This window comes from Lemur catta, chromosome 7 (assembly GCF_020740605.2).
Source record: "Lemur catta isolate mLemCat1 chromosome 7, mLemCat1.pri, whole genome shotgun sequence".
Taxonomy (NCBI): Eukaryota; Metazoa; Chordata; class Mammalia; order Primates; family Lemuridae; genus Lemur; species Lemur catta.
In genome coordinates, this window is record NC_059134.1 from 61,809,889 (window position 1) to 61,831,907 (window position 22,019).

General features: G+C 39.0%; 2 protein-coding genes across 2 annotated transcripts; one reads left to right on the forward strand and one right to left on the reverse strand.

Annotated features, from left to right (window-relative positions):
- The first annotated feature begins 8,865 nt into the window (after positions 1-8,865).
- On the forward strand, positions 8,866-9,819 carry LOC123641944 (olfactory receptor 51J1). The gene is given in 3 exon segments (XM_045556889.1): positions 8,866-9,166; positions 9,169-9,428; positions 9,430-9,819. Coding segments are annotated over 3 exon segments (951 nt in total).
- A 6,608-nt stretch (positions 9,820-16,427) lies between these two features.
- On the reverse strand, positions 16,428-17,378 carry LOC123642608 (olfactory receptor 51I2-like). Its single transcript, XM_045557843.1, has one exon. The coding sequence runs from the start codon at positions 17,376-17,378 to the stop codon at positions 16,428-16,430; it is 951 nt and encodes a 316-aa protein (XP_045413799.1).
- Positions 17,379-22,019: the final 4,641 nt, after the last annotated feature.

A 22,019-nucleotide genomic window follows, 5' to 3' on the forward strand; every position in this document is an offset into this window, starting at 1 on the left:
TTCAGGTCAGCATTTCACGGAGGATGTAGGTTCTTCCCTGCACAAAATAGGGAACTTCTGAGAGGAATAGGAATAAAACTTTGCCTGTTCTTCTCTTCCACAAGCCACAACCTACGTGTACCACCCTCTACTCTAAAAGTGTAATTTTGATAACTGGATCGTCATTCAATAACTGCATGCCTCTTCTTTTTCTCAAATATCTATTCATACACCTGTATTGCAAAATGGTCTTACCACAATAAATTTGTGGAAACCTTACCTGAGCTATTCATATATATAGGTGTCCCAGAGTTGGAAGAGAGCACTTTGGATCTCCAGAACTTTCTGTTTGATGTACAATATAATTTTTTTCATGTCATTTCTTGTACCTCTTCCTGAATATTTTGTCATTCACTGAGATTGAGGTTCTTTTCCCAACCTACTTACTGTGCCAGATAACTTCCTGTTTAGCACACTGAGATCAGTATTGATATACATTTTTTTCTAGGTGTTCTCTAGGTATCCACTTTCTAGTAACATCTGGTATATACTGTCTGCGATCACCTCCTCCTAGATGCTGGACCCCTTGCTCATTGTGATCCCTACATACTGATTTTCTGCATGATGCTAGACATTGTATCTGTGGTAAAATGACAGAAGGCCTTCCTCATATTTGTTGTACTCTTGTACTTAGTGTCAATGATCACTGCTCTACCCTGCGTACCTGTACTTCTGCAGACTGTTATTGTCAATGACTTCTTCTCTTTCCCCATCTGCAATCAACTTTAATACCTGGAAGCATTAAAACTCAAGAGAGATGAAACAGTGTTTTTGTTCATTGACCCCTCCCCCCCCCAAAAAAAAAGATTAGCAAATATCAGAGTAGAGAAGACCTCTGGGTTACGAAGTCCTGTATCATTCTGAATTACAGTGATGCCCACTTGAGGTATTCAGACAGTTTCATGGCTTTGTGCCACCATTGCTAACCTATATGCTACATTGGATGGAGAAAGAGTGAGAGAAAAGGGTCCCTTTTCACATGAAAAAAAAGAATATCTTAAAGCAAAACAGAATGTAGAATGGAATAGAAACCTGAGCTGAGTTTTTCCCAGACAGAGAGAGCAGCATCCTTAACATTAAACCCCTCAGAAACAAATCAAGTATCTCTGGAGAAGTTGTGTGGCATGGTCCCATGAGGCTTTATAATCCATATTTATACATATGACGGTATTTCCTGGGTCAACATATGTTTGTAGCTAACACCCTGAGGCTAATTCCTTTTTTCTTTTTTTTTCTTTGTTTTTCTTTTTAATAGCTTTATTGAGATATAATTCAATAGAGATGCAATTCAATAAATTACAAATATGACTCACTCATTTACAGTGTACAATTCTATTATTTTTAGTATATTGGCAGAGTTGTGCAATCATCACCACAATCAATTTTAGAACATTTTCATTATTCCATAAAGATAACGCATACCACTTAGCCATCAACCACCATATCCCCAACTCTAGACAACCACTAATCTACTTTCTGTCTTTACATATTTGCTTATTCTGGACATTTCATATAAGTGGAAGCATACAATATGTGGTTACTTGTGACTGGCTTATGTCACTTAGCATAAGGTTTTTGAGGTTCATCCATGTTGAAACTTGGATTTCAGAATTTCATTCCTTTTTATGTCTGCAGAATATCCATACACACACACACACACACACACACACACACACACACACCACCACCACCACATTTTCTTTATCCATTCAACAGTTGATAGATATTTGGGTTGATTTACCTTTCGGATGTTATAAATAATTTTGCTATGATCATTCATGTACAAGTTTTTATATGAACATTTGTTTTCAATTATCTTGGATATACATGTTAGTGTGAAATTGCTAGGTCATGCTACCAAAAATATTTGTACCCCCGTAATATTTTGAAATAAAATATTAAAAAAAGAAAACATATGCCAGTTGGACTTTATCAAAATTTAAAACTTTCTACATTAAAGGACACTGTTAAGAAACTGAAAAGGCAACCCACAGAAGAGGATAAAATATTTGCAAATCACATATCTTATAAGATTATAGTATCAGGAATATTTAAAGAATGCCTATAAATCAACGGTAAGAAGACAAATAGTTCTATTTTAAAAACAAGCAGAGAACTTGAATAAGTATTTCTCCAAAGAAAAAATACAAATAGCCAACCAGCACTTGAAAAGGTGCTCAACATTATTAGTCACTAGAAAAATGCAAATTAAGACCACAGTGAGATACCACTTCACTCCCACTAAGATGGATAGAATAAAAAAACAATAAAGTAAGGAAAATATCAAGTGTTAGAAAGGATTTGGAAAAATTGGAACATTCATACACTGCTGATAAGAATGTAAAATGGTACAGCCACTGTGGAAAATAGTTTGACAGTTTGTTTTTTCTTTAAATATCCTTTTCCACCCCAAAAATTAGGTGGATCCAAAATGCTAGTGTAGATTAATGGTCAACAAAAAAAAGCATACAGATTACTTTTTACTGCATCAAGCTGTATCAGGGTTCTGTTTCTAATCAAAGTGATTTTTAATATAAACCATCTACAAATTAAATAATCAGGTTACTTCATGACTCTAATTTGAATCTGGTAAATATGTAATTTACTTTAAACTTTCTATATAATTTACTTTTTCTTAATTTCAGGATATTATGGGGATACAAACATTTTGGTTACATGTTGTGACTTTGTCATACCCAAGCCATGATTTGAGGCGTGCCCTTTCCCCCCTACAACACTCAACGTGTCCATTAGTTGTGAGTTTACCCACCCCCAACCCCCACAGAATATTACTACCATGTGAGCACCTTAGTGTTGATCAGTTAGTGCCAATTTGGTGGTGAGTACACGTGGTGCTTATTCTTATTGCACTAGACTCTATATATCTGTATTCAACGTTTCTTAAAATGTTTATCACTTACCTTGGAGATTGAGATTTAGGGAAAATTAGTTTTCAACTATGAAAGAGAATGCTTCTCTGTAGTATTAAAACTTTCTCCTCCTGAAAAACAAAAGATACATCAACTGTTATACTAAGTATATTTAAGTTAGAGATAACATACTTTTTGTTTTAATATGTGCACTGAATTACAAATAACTTTGTAATAATATGCAAAATAAGAGAAATATCTTGAAACATTGGCTGAACTCTGTCTATTTGGGCTGCTATGAAAAAATGCCATAAACTAGGTAGCTCATAAACACCAGAAATTTATTTCTCATAGTTCTGGAGGCTGAGAAGTCCAAGGTTATGGCACTGACAGATTTGGTGTCTGATGAAGGCCTGTCTTCTGGTTTAGAAATGGTGTTTTCTCAATGTCCTCACATGTCAGAAGGAACAAGGCAGCTCTCTCGGGCTTCTTTATAAAAACATTAATCCCACTCATGAGGGCTATGTTCTCACTACCTAGACACCTCCCAGAGGCCCCAACTCCTAATACTATCACATTGGTGACTTAGTTTCAGCACATAAATTTGGGAGGTAGCGCACAAATATTCAGGCCATAGCAATCTCATTATTAAAATTGCTTTTAATTCAGTCATCAGAAAATATCCATGATTGATTTATGTTTTTGGATTGTGACAGGTGCCAGAAGTGGTCATAGGTGAAAATATGAAATTGATCATTTTTATTCATCATCCAAAAAGCCAACAGGTTTAAATGAGCATGCATACCTTCTCTTTTTTTCTTATCCTGAGATATATCCTTAACAGTTAGTTTGAGAAACAGGGGCATTTCTTTCTGTTACAAAGACACACTTACTAAGTAATTATCAGGACACACTAAAGTATTTATTTGTTAAGAGTCAAGTGTGACTTCTTTCTCTAGGCTATGCTTAATTTGTAATTTATATTTTTAATAAGTAGAAAATTTTGTATACCAGAAGTCTTAAGCAATATTTATTTATTTTTTTATTTTATTTATTAGTTTTTTTTATTTCAGCTCTTCATGGGGGTACAAAGGCTCAGGTTAAAAGATTTTTGTTTGTTTCATCTTGCCTCTTAGTTCTCTGCTTAATGTCCTACTAAACAAAATTATGAAATATCTTTGTTTCCAGCCCTTTGGCTATAAAAATTTTGTTTCTCCTCTATGCGTTCAAGCAGATCTATACTCACATTTTTTAGCAATAAGCACAGAGAGCCCGGCCCACATCTAAGCAACTGCTTTAAAGGGGAGGAACATGAGCTTCTCTAATCCCTTTTATAATTTTTCTGGTGCAGGGATGATTGTCAGTGATGTCAGGGATGTCAGGGATGATTGTCTGCTAAATGTTTGAAACAGGTACTGACATCTGGGGAAAAGTCTACATCTGAAATTCGTCTCAGTGTTCATATACACCACCAATCTGATGATCTTTCACGACAGCTTCTGATCTTTTCCCATTACAGTGCAGTCTATTCTAATACCACTTTGGCCACTCACTCCATGGCCTTATCATGAGTTTATCATCAGCTAGAAGTACATCTCTCCTCTTACTAACCTCAAGTAGCCCATTTCCTGAGCACAGATACTTATGTCTTAAATTCCATTATTTTCTTCTTCATAGTAGATTTGTTTGACTTTATTAAGGCCTTGGCTTACTTAATTTCTCCATTTTTTCCTAGTCTCTCATTCCACTGCTGACTTTACATATACGGATCTAATCTCAATCACATAAGCTGTCATTTAAAGCATTTTCTCACCAAGTATACAAAGCCCGGTTCTCTCTTGTTAAATCAGCAGTACAAAAAAAAGGGTATACATTTTCAAAACAGTTTTAGTAATTCTTATAAATGGACCATGATAGATTTGCAAGACAAATCTTTTTTTCCTCTTGTCAGTCAGTCAATTAGGCAATAAACCAGCCATCTACAAACAATCAAAACACATTGGTTCAGTATTTTAAATCCACCGTAACACATTGAGTTGTGGAATACCCACTTTCTGCCAGATCTCTCTAGACATCACATGCTGGGAAGCCCTATTCATTGTAGCTTTCTGATAAATCTTTCCTCCATCCTCACCCCAGCACAATCTGGACCTTTTTCTCACACTAGTTTAACCCCTTGGATTCTGTCATCTGATATTAATTAAACACCCTCGATGTTCTCTCAATACTAACAATTCTGTGCCCTGCTTCTTACTTAATAAATCCATAAAAATGATAGTCGGTGATCACATTAGATTAATGTATGATTTCTTCAACATATAATTGTCCAATAATAGTTATATTAGCAGATCTTTATAGTGCACTTTTTGTAAGCAAGATACTTTCTAAGAAATTTACATATATTAATGATTTAATTATCATACTAGATATATACTATTATTATATTCATTTCACAGGGATACTAACTCTATTTCTTTGCTTGTTTCCATTAGGGTCTCTGGATATTGAGAAAGGGTGATGTAATTACCTGGGTAATTGCTCCTCAGGGAACGTAACTCCACTCACAGAGCTTCTCATCAGCTTACAAAGAGGGAATCAGCATTGCAGCCCCAGGACTGGGAAGATAGGAATGCCAAGGTGGCAGAGACTTGCTGAAGTGAGCTTCCCCAGGCCCACTTGATGCTCAGAGGTCAGTTCTGCTTGTGTTGAGTGCTCAAGTCCATGATCTCCCAGCCCTGCCTCCTGGAACAGCTTTCAGGAGTCCTAACCCCGCCCCACAGTTTGAAGCCCTCTAAATGTTTCCCCAGTCAGTCATTACCTTCCTGAACCTGTGTGGTGGAATGAGAGGAAGCATTCCCCAAACCCGAGGCCAGGTGAAGAACAAAACAAAAACATCAGAGAACACCATAGATTCTAGAAATAGTTTTGCTATCATATTACCTTGGGTTACTCATGCAGCACATGAATCTTTTTTATGTGCTTGTCTGCTAAGTGGGAAATCCTTGTCTTCTTGTTTCCCTCACAGATGTAGTCTGAGTATCAGTGAGGCAAGGACAAGGGAAGAGCATTATTAATAGAAAGTTGGAGACAAGCTGGAGGTGATTGACCCCTTCTGAGAATGTCTGAGAGGAGATAGAGTGGGCCGAATACTGACATTATCTGGTTGCTAAAGGCTCACATTAAATACTCGGAGCCCTCTCCAAGGCTTTTTATCTTTATAAATGAAGAAACAACTGTGCGCAAAGGTAAAGCAGGTAAGATTACACTGCACATAGGCTTTACTTCTAACTTTGTTTAGCTCCAGAGGTATAGTATTCACTGTACTACTTTCTCTTTCATTCTGCTGATTCGTTGCGTCTTATTATATTGGACTATAGACTAAATGATCCCTTTTGTCACCTCCCAACCTCAAATGCTCTTGTGGAACAAATCTTAAACTCAGGAGAACGTGTTTTAAGATCTCTTTCAAGGAGGCCTGACTCCTGACTGACTGGAGAGATTCTGGAGAAGGGGGATGAGAAAATTGTAAAAATGTAATAGGGATATAAAAAAAAAGAAAAGAAAAGAAAAAGATAGCATGGAGGGACAGAGAAAACAAGAGAGAAGAGAACCTAGTTTCACAATGCATCAAAATTTGCCCTTTACAATATCACGTCATTTGGGATGTGACAAGCAAGATATAAGGTACCATGGGATCAAGGGTGCAATAAGGCAGCACCCGGGAGGAACAGCTGCTCTGTCCAGAGGCAGACTAATATTTGGTCCTTTTAAAGAACTAAGAAGTATATACTGAACTTTTGGAGGTGAAATAAGAACATAGGGGCATAAAAACGGGGAAGAGAAACATTCTCCAAGTTCCTCAGCCATGGAATGTTCTGACACTTGTGATCATTTGCAGAGGTCAATGATTTGTCCCTGAATTTCCCTACCTTACGTTCTAGCACAGGCAGAGCTTTTCCTAAGCTAATACCTACCGAGTTAAACTGCACCAGAGTGTAAGTGCTCAGGTATCCTGTATTTAGTCAGGCAATGAAACTTTTTTTCATTTTTTTCTTCCCATATTTTCACGATAGGAAAAATTATGAAAAAAAATCAATGATCTTAAAATCCTGGTTAGATCAACTGCTTTCATTTTCTCCAATAGAAAAAAATATGAAAAAACTAAGTAATTTTAATATCCCAATACATCAACAGTTTTTATTTTCCCCATGTTTTATTTCAGTCTTTGTCAGAGTGCTGTATTTTATACCCACTACCATGATAACTTTTTTTTCTGCACCACACAACATCCATATTCACCATTTAGCATGGAAAATTTCTACTAATTCCTCAGGCCCCAGGTAAAAAGTTACTTTCTGATGAATTTTTAGAATAAATTAGTTTTTGACCTCTAGGTCCTTCTCATGGCATCCTGAACTTTATCTTTATGGCACTTAATATAATTGTTACTAGCTTGGAGAGAAGATTTCAGGGTATGTGATGATTGTATTTGAATATTTGTGGTAGAAGATGTGTTTTTGTGACCTGTGGTTGACAGTTACCACGAAGATTTTCTGACCAGATCCAGGACTCTGTTGTGTGGGTCCCGCATGGTGCTTGCTACAGAGGAGTGCTGATTGATTATAGATCTACAGAGCAACCGAGAACTTCATAATAACCAGCATGGAGTAGTAAAGTCCTTGTTTCTGGGTAAGTTTAACAGTGGCTGAACAGAGAGTTCATATCAGACAAAACACAAGCAGATTTTTCAGCCCATGTGGGAAGTATGTTTGTGCATGTATAAATAGGTAAGTAGATGTATGTGTATGTGTGTGTATGTGTGTGAGAGTGTGTGTATGTGTGTGTTTGGGTGAATGAGTTGAAAACTACATTCAGAAGTCCTTCCTACCCTGCTAGTTCAGTCTTCTATTGTTATAACTGCAGTGGTCCAGACAATGCTCAGCTCAAAACACACCCAATGTAGGCAGGTGGTTTTCTCCTCCCGTCTGCTCCCTTCCTCTCCTCTCTCCTGTCTAAAAGAACATACCTTGAAAATCTGTTTAGACTCCCAGTATTATTGCTACAGTGTATTGAGCTGTGCATCTGAGCTAGAAACAAAAAGTCCCAATGGATAAGGTAAGCTGTTTTGAGAACTATTGAGTTGACAGATTGTGGATGCTGTCACTGACAAAATATTTTCATGAACCTTAAAGTCTGAACGCAAATCCACCAAACCTAAGTTTCTACCTCCTCCTGAATCATTCAGGTCTTTGCATATAATATTTCTAGTTGCTTCCTAATCTTTTCAAAGTATTAAATGGCTAAATCTAGTATGGGTTCAAACTCCAGGCTTTTCAAGTTTAATTATCCTGCTACTTCCTCTAGGCTGTGGTTACTACCACTATTTCAGCCTCATTTTGGACTTCAATGATTTATACAGCTATACTTATTCATCAGATATTTTTTAGCTGTTTTATGTACCACGCTTTGCACATCATATTTATATATTTACCATAAATATCTGTTCACTTAATCCCAACATTAGTCCATATCTTGTGTTAGGATTGCCTACATATGTCTATCTCCCCAGAAGCTTTTAAGGGCCAGGCAACTCCACACCAATACAAGACAATCATTTCTTAGCTGATCCAAGGTGCACTACAACTTAGGATCTTAGCTATCCAAGAATCCAAGGATCTTAGCTGATTCAAGGTGTACTACAACTTACAGTCATAATTTTCTATCTGCCTAGCACTTCTCTAGGATAGCAACTGTAACATCCTTCATAGTGGAAATTTTCTGATCATGGTCATTTGTCAGTTTTCCAAAATAAGACCTTTGTCCACATAAATCTGTAGAGTTTGTTTTGTTCTTCTCTTTCCTCAGTGCTCAGTGATCCTTCCCCATAATGATGTCATCTCACTAATTTGTTTCTGATTTTCGAGGTGGTACTGATCCCATGGGATGACATTTCAACATGAAGAATTCCAATAGCTCTTTGGGGTTTCTACCTACGACATTCATTTTGGTTGGTATCCCAGGCCTGGAAGCAGAGCACCTCTGGGTATCGATCCCTTTTTGCCTGATGTACATGATCATCTTCCTTGGAAATGGCACCATTCTCCATGTCATCAGAACAGAGGCTGCCCTACATCAGCCCATGTATCTCTTCCTTGCCATGTTGGCACTGGCTGAGGTCGGTGTCTCTGCATCCACCCTGCCTACAGTGTTAGGTGTATTCCTTTTTGATACCACTGAGATTAGTTTTGGAGCATGTCTTCTCCAAATGTTTTCTATCCATTCTTTCTCCATTATGGAGTCAGCTGTGCTTCTGGCCATGTCTGTGGACCGCTTTGTGGCCATCTACAGTCCACTGCGCTATACAGCCATCCTGACACTGCCCCGCATCTTCAGTGTAGGAGCTATCATTGGGCTGAAGAGCATTATACTCATGGCCCCATTGCCCATTCTCTTATGGCACCTGCCCTTCTGTGGTCATAATGCCCTCTCCCATTCCTATTGTCTCCACCCCAACCTTATCCATCTACCCTGTGGGGATATTTCTATTAACAATATCTATGGATTTTTAATTGTTATCTCCACTTTTGGGCTGGACTCGTTGCTGATTGTGGTCTCCTATGGGCTCATACTCCACACTGTACTGGGTATCGCCACTGGAGAAGGGCAGAAGAAGGCACTCAACACATGTGGCTCACATGTCTGTGCTGTGCTCGCTTATTATGTACCTATGATTGGCTTGTCTATGGTACATCGCTTTGGACACCATGTGTCCCCTCTGCTGCAAGTCATGATGGCCAATGCTTACCTCTTCTTCCCACCTGTTGTCAACCCTATTGTCTATAGCATTAAGACCAAGGAGATTCGTCGTGGCATTGTCCGAATGCTTTCAGAGAAAAAACCTAGAGTTTAGCCAAAGGCCAAAGTAGGAAGGGAGATTCTTGTTTGTTTGTTTTCCATAATCACAGGTGGTCCTGGCTTTACAGTTAATGCAGTTAATGTTACCTTAAAGCATGGTGTCTAAGATGAGGTTCTACATAGTCTGTCTGTGAACCGAAGTTGGATACAAGTAGGGGTGGATTATGTTTGACAGAACAGTACACAGAAATGATGTTATTTTAAAACTTGTGTAATATGAGGTTTTTTCTAATTCCTGCATACCAATACAGACTCTGATGTGGCATGCACCCACTTCAACAATGCCCCAAGTTGGAAATACTGAAGATTACAAATCTTGTCCATTCACAATATACTGAAGCTCTCCCAGCTACAATGCAGAAACTTTTAAAGAGTCAAGCATCATTTTTGTAGATATTAATATTTATTAACTAATTGGGTATTCCTTTGTGGACATTTGAAATAATGTAAAGAGTTTATACTTGTATTGTCAGGGAAAAAATTAAGATTAACATGAAAATATATACTAGCACTTTATACTTATTATTTTGCTCACTCCTCACAACAATCTTATGAGGTAGGATTAATGCAATTACGATTTCTCAGATGAAAAACTGCTGCTTACATATAATAAGCTTCTTGCTCAAGACTATACATCCAAGAGCTAGCATTGGAACCCAGTTGGGTCAGACTCCGGAGTCTGAGCTGTTAACCCCTGAAAAACTGTGTAACCTGAGCAAAAACTGAAGCTCTTTGATCTTATCAGTAGTAAGTAGAATTTACTGAGCACACTCAATGGATCAGGCATAATTCTAGACCTTAGAGATAAAGCAGTGACAAAAGAGACAAGGTCCTGTCTATTTATGGAGCTTAGAAAGAACTTCGCTCCCCTCCAATATTCTCCATTTCTGCTGTACTTTGTACTTCCTGGAATGATGTTTAGAACTAATTTTAAATAGAATTTATAAGACTTCACATACAAATAACCACACATAAATAAAGCTTTTGAATGTAAATTTTAAACATTTTAAATGGTTTGCTGACATCTTGCATTGTAAAGATGTCAGTAGCTGACAAGCACTTCTTATACAAGTTAATTCTGTGACTCTACCTCCAGGTTTCCATATACTTTGTTTCTATTGACTCTGGGGATCTGCAGTTGCCTATAACTGCAGCCTAGATTCATAGCCTACTGATGGGTGACACAACTCTGCAAAGGACAATGACTTAGAATTATCAAGGGAAACCAAGCCAGTAAACCCACAGGAAGGACTATCCCATAGGTGGCCAGAGAAATGAGAATGGTTATTCTCCAGTATAAGAAAAAAAGAGGGGGTATCTTTAGGCTCTCTGGAAAAAGATATCCCACAGCTAGAAAGGTACAGGGAGAGATGACAGGAGGGACCTAAGTTTTTAAAAATAAATTTTAGAGCTCTCTTATTGATACAGTTGCTTTATTATTTATTAATAGAGAAACTGGATTAAAAGAAAGACATGCAATGTTGTGGCTAGCATTAAAAATTTTCTTGATGAAATTGAAGAGCGAAGACTGAATCTAAAACAAAGATAAAAATTCTTTGAATACTACCCCTATGACAATTATGGCAGAGGTCAGGGTCTGTGCTTTTTACCTTAACAACCTGGGTTTGATTCCCAGGCAGGGAATCAACCTGTTCTGGTCTGATGTTTGTGTAGCTTTCATGATTCTTTTCCCTTCTACACACAGCTTTTGCTTTCTTGTATTCTGTGGAGGCATATGAGGCTTTAGGTATTTGTGTATAAATGGTCACCTGAAAAACTGAGACCCTAGAAAATATGGCTGGACAAAAATTGTGGGTTACACCTTGTTTATGACCAGCGAGGCTTTTTTTTTCTTTGAATTGTTTTTGTGGCTTTTCTAGATCTCATGAAAACAGTTCTCCACCTCTTAAAGACACCTCTTGCTTCCTTGATTAAGTTACAACCTTGGTTAAGGCTGATTGGTTTCATCTAAAAGGATACTTCAGTTTAAAAGTTCACAAATAAAAATGTCAGCTGTTTGTCCCAGCTAATGTTTGCTTCATTCATCTTCACTCCTTTCTACTCCTTCTTCTTTGCCAATCATAGAGTTTTGGCCAATCAAAAGCAGCCAACAGTTCCAACCATATTTAAGTAAGGCCAACGCTGAGCTGTAACCAATCCCGGTGCTTCTGTCCTTCACTTCCCTTTTCCGTACGTCACTTTCTCTTTTCTGTCCATAAATCTTCTCCAGCATTGGAGGTTCTCTGAACCTGCTCTAGTTCAGCTGCCTAATTTGTGAATCACTCTTTGCTCAATTAAACGCTATTACATTTTAATTTATCAAAAGTAGGTTCTGAAATTGAGCTCCCCGAGACCTCTGGGAGCACTGAGAGTCCAGGCGAGGTACCCGTGGGACCATTTTGTCTATGGGTTTCTCATTGCCACTGAGGCTTGTGGGTAAATTCTCTCGCAGATTCCCAAGTGCCACAGATCTGTGTTTTGAGCTCTCTGTGTTTGAGCAAATTTTTGATCCTAACTGGGTTCAGATATTACATCAGAAACTAAACTAGGTCTGGGATCAGATTGAACCTGATAATTAATTAGCTTAGATCCTTTAGAGGCCTCAAATGTCTAACTGAGGCAGGCAGAATCTAACAGTAAATGGCAATGCTACAGGGGGTATGAACTCCAGCTTTCAGGGATTTGAAGCGATGTCTCTGTTCTATCCCTTTGTTCCTTTCTCTTGTGTACCTGAGGAAGGAAAATCATTGGCGAGCTGAGAGCCAAAGCCAAGATTGAAGGGGAAAATAGGATCCTTAATTTCTGGAAAAACTGAAATACCTACCTATACATACACACAAATATTAGGCCCTCAAAGCAACAAACACTTATCAAAATGACAAGATCTCATTAAAAGCAAAATTGATACCTTTAGCTCTTTGAGGTAGCTCCATACTACTATCCACAGAGGTTGTACTAATTTGCAGTCCCACCAGCAGTGTATGGGTGCTTCTATCTCTCTGTATCCACTCCAACATTTGTTGTTTTGGAACTTTTTGATAAAAGCCATTCTCACTGGAGTTAAGTGATACCTCATTGTGATTTTGATTTGCGTTTCCCTGATGATTAGAGATGCTGAGTTTTTTTTCGTATGTTTGTTGATAGTTATATAAAGCAACTTCACTGCAAGAAGTGGAGAAAAAGTTGCTGACCTAGGTAACTTTGGAAATGGATGGAATTTGTAAGACTAAAAGCAAAAGGAAGGTAATACGTAAGGTACTGTAGCTGATGAAGCAGTTTCTCTTGGGGGTGTGGATTAACAATTCTGCAGCTACTATTCATGTGTTGGTGCCTAGAGAACAATACCACAAAGTATGGTGTTTTGGCATGCTGAATGCTTTAAATTAAAGAAAATTGAAAGTCTTCATAAAGAAGCCTCAGAACCAAGGTCTCTCTTGGACCTTCCTCTGTCCCCCTGTCTCTCTGGTCACTTTCTTTTCTGAAGCACCCAGAGGGCTTTAATCTAAAGTTCTCTTATCTGATTAAGGAAGGTTCCTCCAGGAGAAATGCAATTGTCTTAAAACTCCCTTTCTAGGAATCTCATCAAATAACCAGGAAAGTTTAGCCCTAGAAAAAAAGAGATTAAAAATCAGTCATAACCACACCCAGAAAGACTATTCATCTATTCTTCTGCAGCTTTGAGAGATTACCTATGAGACTCTATCTGCGTAATAAGACAAGCTTTGCTCATAGTGAAGTTCCACTGGCTCACCTTCAGGACACCTCCCCCAGAACTCAGAGGAACTTTGTCACAGTCCATCATCTATTGGACTCATTCATTCATTTCTCCTGAAAACCATTTACTACCTGTGACAATTGCTTACATTTCCCGTCTCTCCCTCTCCCCTGTGAAGAGGGCATATAAGCTTCAACCATCCTGCCTTCCTTTGAGTCTCATATTTTAAATAGCTTCTTTGCTTATGAACATTAACAAATTTGTGTGATTTTTCTGTTAATCTACTGTCAGTCATTCCAGCAAACCTTCAGAGAGGATGGAAGCAAAACTTTCCTTCTACTCCTTCACACATGTGCTGGAATTGAACAGTGAAGTAAATGGCTGGCAGATGGTGGGAGCCAGCTTTCTCCCTGTCAGAGTGAAAGGTTATAGACACACAAAGGGAAAGGGTTTGAATGACCCATGGATTAGAGTTGGAGGCATCAGTATGAAGTCATTTAAGCCAAATATAGATGCAGATAGTTAAATACAGAAATATTTATAGGTATTTGTATATTCGCAGGTTAGTATGTAGACATTTATTTCCTTGCTCTCTAAGCTAAGAGTTCCTAGAAGCAATGACAACAGAGTAGCAACAAGCACATGCATTCACATAGACCTAAATATTTTTGAAAATAATTTTAACTTATCTGACAAGTAAAACCCACATATGAAATATTGAAGTTCAAAATGATTAGATTTTTAATGTGAAAATAAACCTAAGCCTTCCATAAATTAAAAAGTGATTCTAGCATTATATGTTATGCTGTGATAATATCAGTGGGGAGAAAACAACTTTGAACATTTTTAAACATCAAATTTAAATGTATATACATATTTTTGTTGCAAAGATTTATGTTGGGGTGATCATTAAAATGGTTAAAACATAAAAATACATTCTTGGTCAAAACTTTTTAATGGAGGTAAAATAAAATTTTCAATTAGAGGAAAAAGGTATTGAGGTAAAATATCTGACTGTTAAAGAACATATTCATGTATTTTTAAATTCATGATATCAGGTATCAAAACATTAACCATTTGGATTCACTGGATATCTAAAGATGTGATATAACAATTTGTTTTAAATTGAGTATAATACTGCATATCTCAAAATACATGCAAATCAACTATGTAAATTTATCATAAAAATTTTGATATCAATCTAAAAATGCTTGAGAAGGTACAGGTGTCCCTTGGAGATAATGCACACACAGTTCCAGACCACCACAATAAAGTAAATAATGCAACTAAGCAAGTCTTACCATTTTTTTTCATTTTTCAGTGCATATAAAAGTTATGTTTCTAGTACACTATAGTCTATTAAGTGTTCATTAGCATAATATCTAAAAACTGTACATACCTTAATTAAAAATAGTTTATTGCTAAAAAGTACTAACAAAGTGAACATGTGATTGGAAAAATGGTGCCAATAGATTTGCTCGATTTGGGGTTGTCACAAACCTTCGTTTTGTGAAAAATGCAGTATCTGCAAAGTACAATTAAGTGAGGCACAATAAAATGAGCTATGCTTATGTATAGACTTTTTTTGTAATTTAGTTGAAAGAATAATAAAATTTTGATGACTGCTATTCTAAGTAGACTAAGCAAAGGGGACCCTGGTGAGCTGGATGAATTGGGGAGAAGAGCGTTTGGGTAGGAAAACATTTTCATCATGACTGGAGGCCCTGAAGTGAATGAAGATGAGAACCAGACACTAGTTACTGATTACCCAGCACAGTCCTATCGATCCACTCTACACAAAGGCCTGTGTTGTTTAGGATATGAGAGAATGGCCATTTCCATTTGATCAAAGTTTCCAGAAAGCCTGATTAACCATAGGTAGGAGCAGACAGGACCAACTAGACCCATGTTCATGGGGCTGAGGGCAGAATGAGGTGGGAAACAGATAAGAACATAAACACCACATGCATGGTGAGGCTACTGAAGGCTGAAGGGAAGGAAGGAAATGCAAAATGGGTACATCCAGTCACAGTGATACCAGATCTATTTCACAGTAGATGCTTATCTAAAAATAGAGCCTGGGTTCTGCTAAAGCAGATTTTGCTGCTTATGCTGGGATTCTTAGAATCTGTAGCCTGGGCATTGCGAGGTTGTCTATATTTTACTTTGTGCCTCAGGTGAGGTCATTTGGGCAGCTGTTCATCCTCATAGTCCCATGGTACATAAATTCTGGTTGTGGAGACCGTTGGATGGTGAGTTGTGGGAAGTCTGGATCCTTACATAACAGGAGATCACTTCATAGGTAGGTTTATCCCAAAATTTATTGCTTAAACAAGGACATTTTTGAGAGTGAAAGAGGGTGTTATTAAAAATGATGCTGAGGAAAACAGGTGTAAACCATAAATATCTGGGGCAAATCAGGAAGTATGCCCACTTGACTCAAAGACAGTTCCTAGGGTAATATTTCCTTATTGGGGGAATATTCTTAATCCCTGCCCAATCAATAAAAATGGAAATTTGCTTTATTTCAATTCAAATATCATTAAGTCTCAAGCTTTTACTGCTAACTTACTATTTGTTAAGCCTTTTGCTAGGAGTTTTGAGGGAATGAGGAAAAGGGAAATTTATCATTTCTGCCCCAAAGATATCATATCTGGACAGAGATATGCATGTGCACATGTGCATACAGAGAGACACACACATATCAATAAGGTGTGAGATGAAAAGGGCTCAGGGATAACTCTTGTAATTCATATTTAAGCCTGCAGCAACACTTTGAATTCCTCTTTCCTATTCCTCCTCCAAATGCCTAGTGTGGAGCTTTGCTCATAGCAGAAACACAATCAGAGTTTATGGGCTTAATAATTGTCCTGACCCCTTGCAGTGATTCAGAGCAATCCCCTCTTGCAGGAGAACATGGTGACAATTCCCTGCCTTATTGGCTGGGTCTTAATGCTGTAGATGATGGGGTTGAGCACAGGCGGCACAAAGAGGTAGATGCTAGACATGAGCGTGTGGACCATGGGTGAAGCATGCTTGGCAACACGATGCATCACAGACACACCAATCATAGGCACATAGTACACAAGCACAGCACAGATATGTGACACACATGTGTTGAGGGCTTTCCACCGTCCCTCCCCAGAGGCAATGCCCAGCACTGTGTAAAGAATCAACACATAAGAGACCACAATGAGCAGTGAGTCCAGCCCAAAAGTGGACAGAACAATGGCCAAGCCCAGGATGCTATTGAGCTTAGTATCAGCACAAGGCAGCTGGATCAGGTCTGAGTGGAGGCAGTAGGAATGAGAGAGGACGTTAGTGTGACAATAGGGCAATTGCCTCAGAAGGACTGGAAGCGGGGCCATGAGTGCCACACTCTTCAGTGTAATGCTTAGACCAATGCAGATAATTCGGGGAAGGGTCAGGATGGCTGTATAGCGCAGCGGGTTGTAGATGGCTACAAAGCGGTCATAACTCATGGCCAGTAGGACCCCTGACTCCATGCAGGAGAAGGTGTGAATGAAAAACATCTGGGCCAGGCAGCCATCAAAGTCAACTCTGCGGGCATCAAACCAAAGGATGTCCATAACAGTAGGCAGTGTGGACACGGAGACCCCCACCTCAGTGACAGCCAACATGGAGAGGAACAGGTACATGGGCTCATGTAGGGCAGGGTCCACCTGCACTGCTGCCATGATTATGCTGTTTCCCACAATGGCTACAATGTACAAGGTGAAGAAAGGAATGGAGAGCCAGCCATGTTGAGCCTCCAGTCCTGGGATGCCAGTCAGGAAGACAGATAGAAGGTCAAGACTGTCATTGCTCTCAGCTCCCATGCCACCAACAGCAGAGATCAATCTCCACCTGCCATTTGAACAAAAAGTGAAGTTAGCTCCCACCTGTTGGGTCTTCTGCCTTATAGGCCCACCTGAAAAACTGAAGAATGGGGATGGGGGGAGGTGGGAGAAGTTGAATTCATCTACATCATTCTGAATAAAATACAATAGACATCCTCTTCTTTCCTCCTGTTCCCCTGAGTTCTAGAATCCTAAAATGTTACAGGGAAAGGAGATATGTCAGACCGCTCATGTTTTCTAAAATATTTTTAATGCTTTTTATTGATACATAATATTTGTACATATTTATGAAGTAAATTTGACATTTTATTACAGGTATAGCATGTGTAATGATCAAGTCAGGCTACTGAAGATACCTATTACCTTGAGCATTTATCACTTCTATGTGTTGGCAACATTTAAAAAGTCCTCTCTTCTAGCCACTTTGAAATATACAGTACATTGTTATTAACTATAGCCACCCTACTCTGCTATCAAACATCAAAACTTATTCCTTCTATCTAACTGTATGTTTGTACCAACCTTTCTTCACCCCCCTAACACTCCCTTCCCAGTGTCTGGTAATTATCATTCTGTGCTCTGTCTCCATGAGATCAGCCTTTTCAGCTCCCATGTGTTAGTGAGAACATGTGATATTTCAGACTGCTTGATCTTCTAAGAGACAGTATAGCTTAAACACTAAGAGCAGGAACGTTGAAATAAATCACACCTAGGTCAGAATCCATACTTGGCTAGTTACTAGTGTGATATGGGCAACTTATTTATTCTGATTAAAAAGTTTGTTTTGTTTTGTTTTTAACTTGTAAAATTAAGATAATAATACCATTCTATTGCTTGAGTACAAGGAAAAAATGAGAAAATTAATATAGTATGTTTGGTGTTTTAGAGCTCTGCAAATGGATTCTGCAAGATGTTAGTGTAAAATCCAGTTTAGTTTACACTCAGAGTGACCTTGAGCAGATAATTTAAACTTTCTGAGCCTCAGGGTCTCTACCTGTAAACTGGGGGTACACCTGTCTTGTAAGGATAAATAAACATTGCATGGCATATGAAGCATTGGATAAATATAAACTATTTTATTCTTAGAGAGACACTAAGGCCCAGAGAGGAAGCGTGAGTAACACCAATGGCTTAAGAATCCATTTCTGCAGAGCCTAGAGTACAGTTTAGATCTATGAACTTCTCTTGTAGCAATTCCAATTTCACTATGATGATGAGAGTAAACCCCAGGTTGGAGTCATCAGAAAGAATTTACTTTCAGCTTTTCCAGTGCAGATCTGAGAAGACAAGGAGACTTGGTAAAGTTACAGTTTTCACAAGCTTCTAGGCAGTGGAGATGTTCAAGCAAAGACTGGATAACCCTTAAAGGAAATGCTGGAAAGGGAATGCCAGCATCTGCTGAATTGGGTTAAAGGCCCTTTCAACTCTCCTCTGCCCTCAGGCCTGAGATTCCAGACTGGCCAGGTCTTTCCTATTCTATGACAGAACAGCTGGAGGTGGGTCTGTGTGGGACAGACAGAGGCACATTATCAACCTCTGCCGTGTGATCGTCCACGTGTCTTTCCCTGCTTAAGCAGTGTCTGGCAGCCCTCTCTGAAAGTGGTTAGGAGACCACGAAGCCATTTAAATAGATATTGCTTTTACTGTGGAAAACCTATATAAAAATGAGATGTGGAGATTTTTAAATTGTGGCCAATTATGCAAACAGACACAGGCATCAACAGAGATCACTCAAAGATACAGAGGCATGATGAGAGAGTCTGAGAGAACCATACAGATGCACAGACAGAACTATAGATAGAGACATGCTTCTCATGTACACACCTAGAAGGCACAGACAAATTCAAACTCACCTGAGAGAGCTTTGTGAAGTGACAGTTGGATCAATAGGCAGGGGGCCAGAGCACACGATGACTCCAGAATGGGCCTCAGGCAGGCACTAGCCAAGAGACCAGGCCGACTTTATGTGTCTGAGTGGGAGTTCCCAGGGGCCAGGCCCTCTGGGGTCCTGCTTTGCCTGAGTGTGATGTTTTGCTAGTGGTGGGGAAAGGAGAGGGGTTAGATATCACCTGGGGAACAGAAAGATAAGAAGAAAAAAAAAAACACTTCCCCTGGAGATACTGCCCTCTCCCCATAGAGAAAATGAACTTTCAGCTCCAGTCTTGTGATGAAGAAGATGAAGACAAATTCCTCCTAGCTCCATAGCGACACCCTCCCACAGTGATCCAGTCTCAAAACTGGAACCGCATGCCCAGAACCTAGAGTCTAGGTCCCTGAATTCTCTAAGCTTAAAACCCAAATCCGAGGCAGAACCAAGAGCTTGGATGTCAGTGGGCAAATTCCAGAGCTAAGATCTCAGAAATCAGAGCTTTGAGCCCAGAGACAACCCCAAGATTTAAACAGTAAAGGATATGACTTTGGGTTTCTTAGTCCACTTAACTCTACTGTTCTCTATTCAATTTCCACTCCCATCGTTATTCCCTCAAGCCTCCACCAACTTCCACAAGTTTGAGGTCTCGCCCAGGATACTGAAATTCCACGGGGTTCAAAATCACACAAACTCAGGGTTAAGTCCTGGCTTTGCCACCTACCAGCTTCATGATTTTAGGGATTGACATTGCTTTATCTTGGAACCTGATCTATACAAAGGTTAGCACCTATCTATCTGGGATAGGGATTCAAATGAAAAGAAGAAAGTAATTGGTTTGTTTGTTTGTTTATTATTATTTGCAGAAAAGGCATACAAATTTATTTAATGAGCATATACAGGAAGAATCAAAGTGATTGCCCACCCCTCAGTGGAGTTCAGAAGCTTAAGTACCATCCTGGAAAAATAGGTTATGGGATGGGAGAGAAGAGGAATGCTGTGGAGGGGCAATAAACGACTGCTAAGGAGAACGAATGGATCCAGGAACAGAGATTAACTTGTAAATAGCTCTCTTTGATAGTCAAAAGAGTCTGTTCAGGTGTGGTTACATTCTTGATCTTACAGGGAGGGAAAGAAAAAACAATTGTTCTCCTTGGTGAATCTGGATCTTAGGCAGATAAAGGCCTGTGCTTTGGGGGAGAACTTGAGTCTTCTTCGGTTCAGCATGTCAAAGTGCCATGTTTGGGGGTATTGGTTTCTGAGCTCCAACATCCCCCTGTGTAAAACTTTCCTAGAATTTCATACACTAAAAGTGAGTTGGTAGCTGTGGAGAAAAAAATTGAGTTGATAGCTCAGGGGCAAAGGATTCCATTAAACCAGTCTCCCACTTCTGGGACTAGGCCAGTCCCAGGTTTGTTTGTTTTTAGTTAAATGTGCCACACATGATAATTGTCCTTATCATAAGTTCTGTTACAGATCTCAATTTCAGATCTCCCAAACAGGTTCTTTTACCCAGCTCTTGGACTTCCCATTAAATATTTCATTTTACCTCTTCCTTGTTTCAGTTTCAAATAGAGTGAGGGTACACTGAGGAGAAAAAATAGGAACAGGGCTTTCCTCCTTTCCTGTCAATCAAGTGATAAGTACGAGGAGGCAGACAGAAGCTGGGAATAAGGGAAGTGTTCCATTCCCCATGTGGAACTCTGAAGTATCAGAGGGGCAGTTTGAAAAGAACCCCTTCTGCTTTCCGTTATTACTATAGGATCGATGGGATCAGACATAATGAGCTGGGAACCAGGAGATGTAATTCAGGAGAATGCAGGCAGCAGCCTTATGGGTAAGGACACAGAGTCACAGAAAAAGAAGGAGACTGAAATAATGCCTCAGATTGAGCACAAGTCTCTGGAAAGAAGAGGCCAGGCTTTGAGAAAAGGAGTGAAGAGACTCTGGCTATGCTATTAGAGGAGGAATGAAGGGAACAAACGTCAGTCTGGGGCCAATTCCTTCATTCATACAATTAGTCATTTGGTTGTTCATTTAAATCACATGCACTGGTGTGCCAAACTCTGTGCTGGTGCAAGGTTTTAGCTTTGACTGCCATTATTTCCCCTTTTTTGACTTTTGAAATTTTTTTCCAGGACTCAGTTTCTGCCTCCATTAAATGGGGAGATAAGAGAAATCCTAAATACTCATTCATTCTGATAGTGATAATGCTGAACAACATCTGTGCAAATCGCAACACAGAGGGTTTATTGTGTTAAATATCATCTATGGGGAAATTATAAAGCTCTTTCTTACTCAAAGTTTAAATAGAGAAATAAATATGCCCTATAGAATGCAAGTGGAACTTTCTACTATGTAGCAAAGCAAGGACAGGCACAATCTGCAGATAAGTGTTTGATAGAGAAGAATACAAAAAGATTAAACATATCTCATTTAAAAAGTGAAGAATTAATATACTTGCAGAAAAGGCAAAGAAGTCTTAGAAGAGCTCCTGATCAGGGGGCCTGTGTACATTGAAGCACCATTGACAAAATACTCTTGCCTAACCCTCCATCTCACTGTGACAACCAACTAATTTTCTCTCTCTCTCTCTCCCTCCCCTCTCTCTCTCTCTCTTTCTTTCTCTCTCTCTCAGTTCTATTTGCCCAGATGGAAGCCATAAAATTGGAGTTTGCCTGAATTTTGGATGTCAAGTAGGTTGGGATGGCAGGGTATAGGAATTAGGGGAAAGGAAGAAAATTACATCATGG

Excerpts from the sequence above, each read along its gene's own strand:
- LOC123642608 (XM_045557843.1), bottom strand. The coding sequence starts at position 17,378 with ATGGGAGCTGAGAGCAATGACAGTCTTGACCTTCTATCTGTCTTCCTG.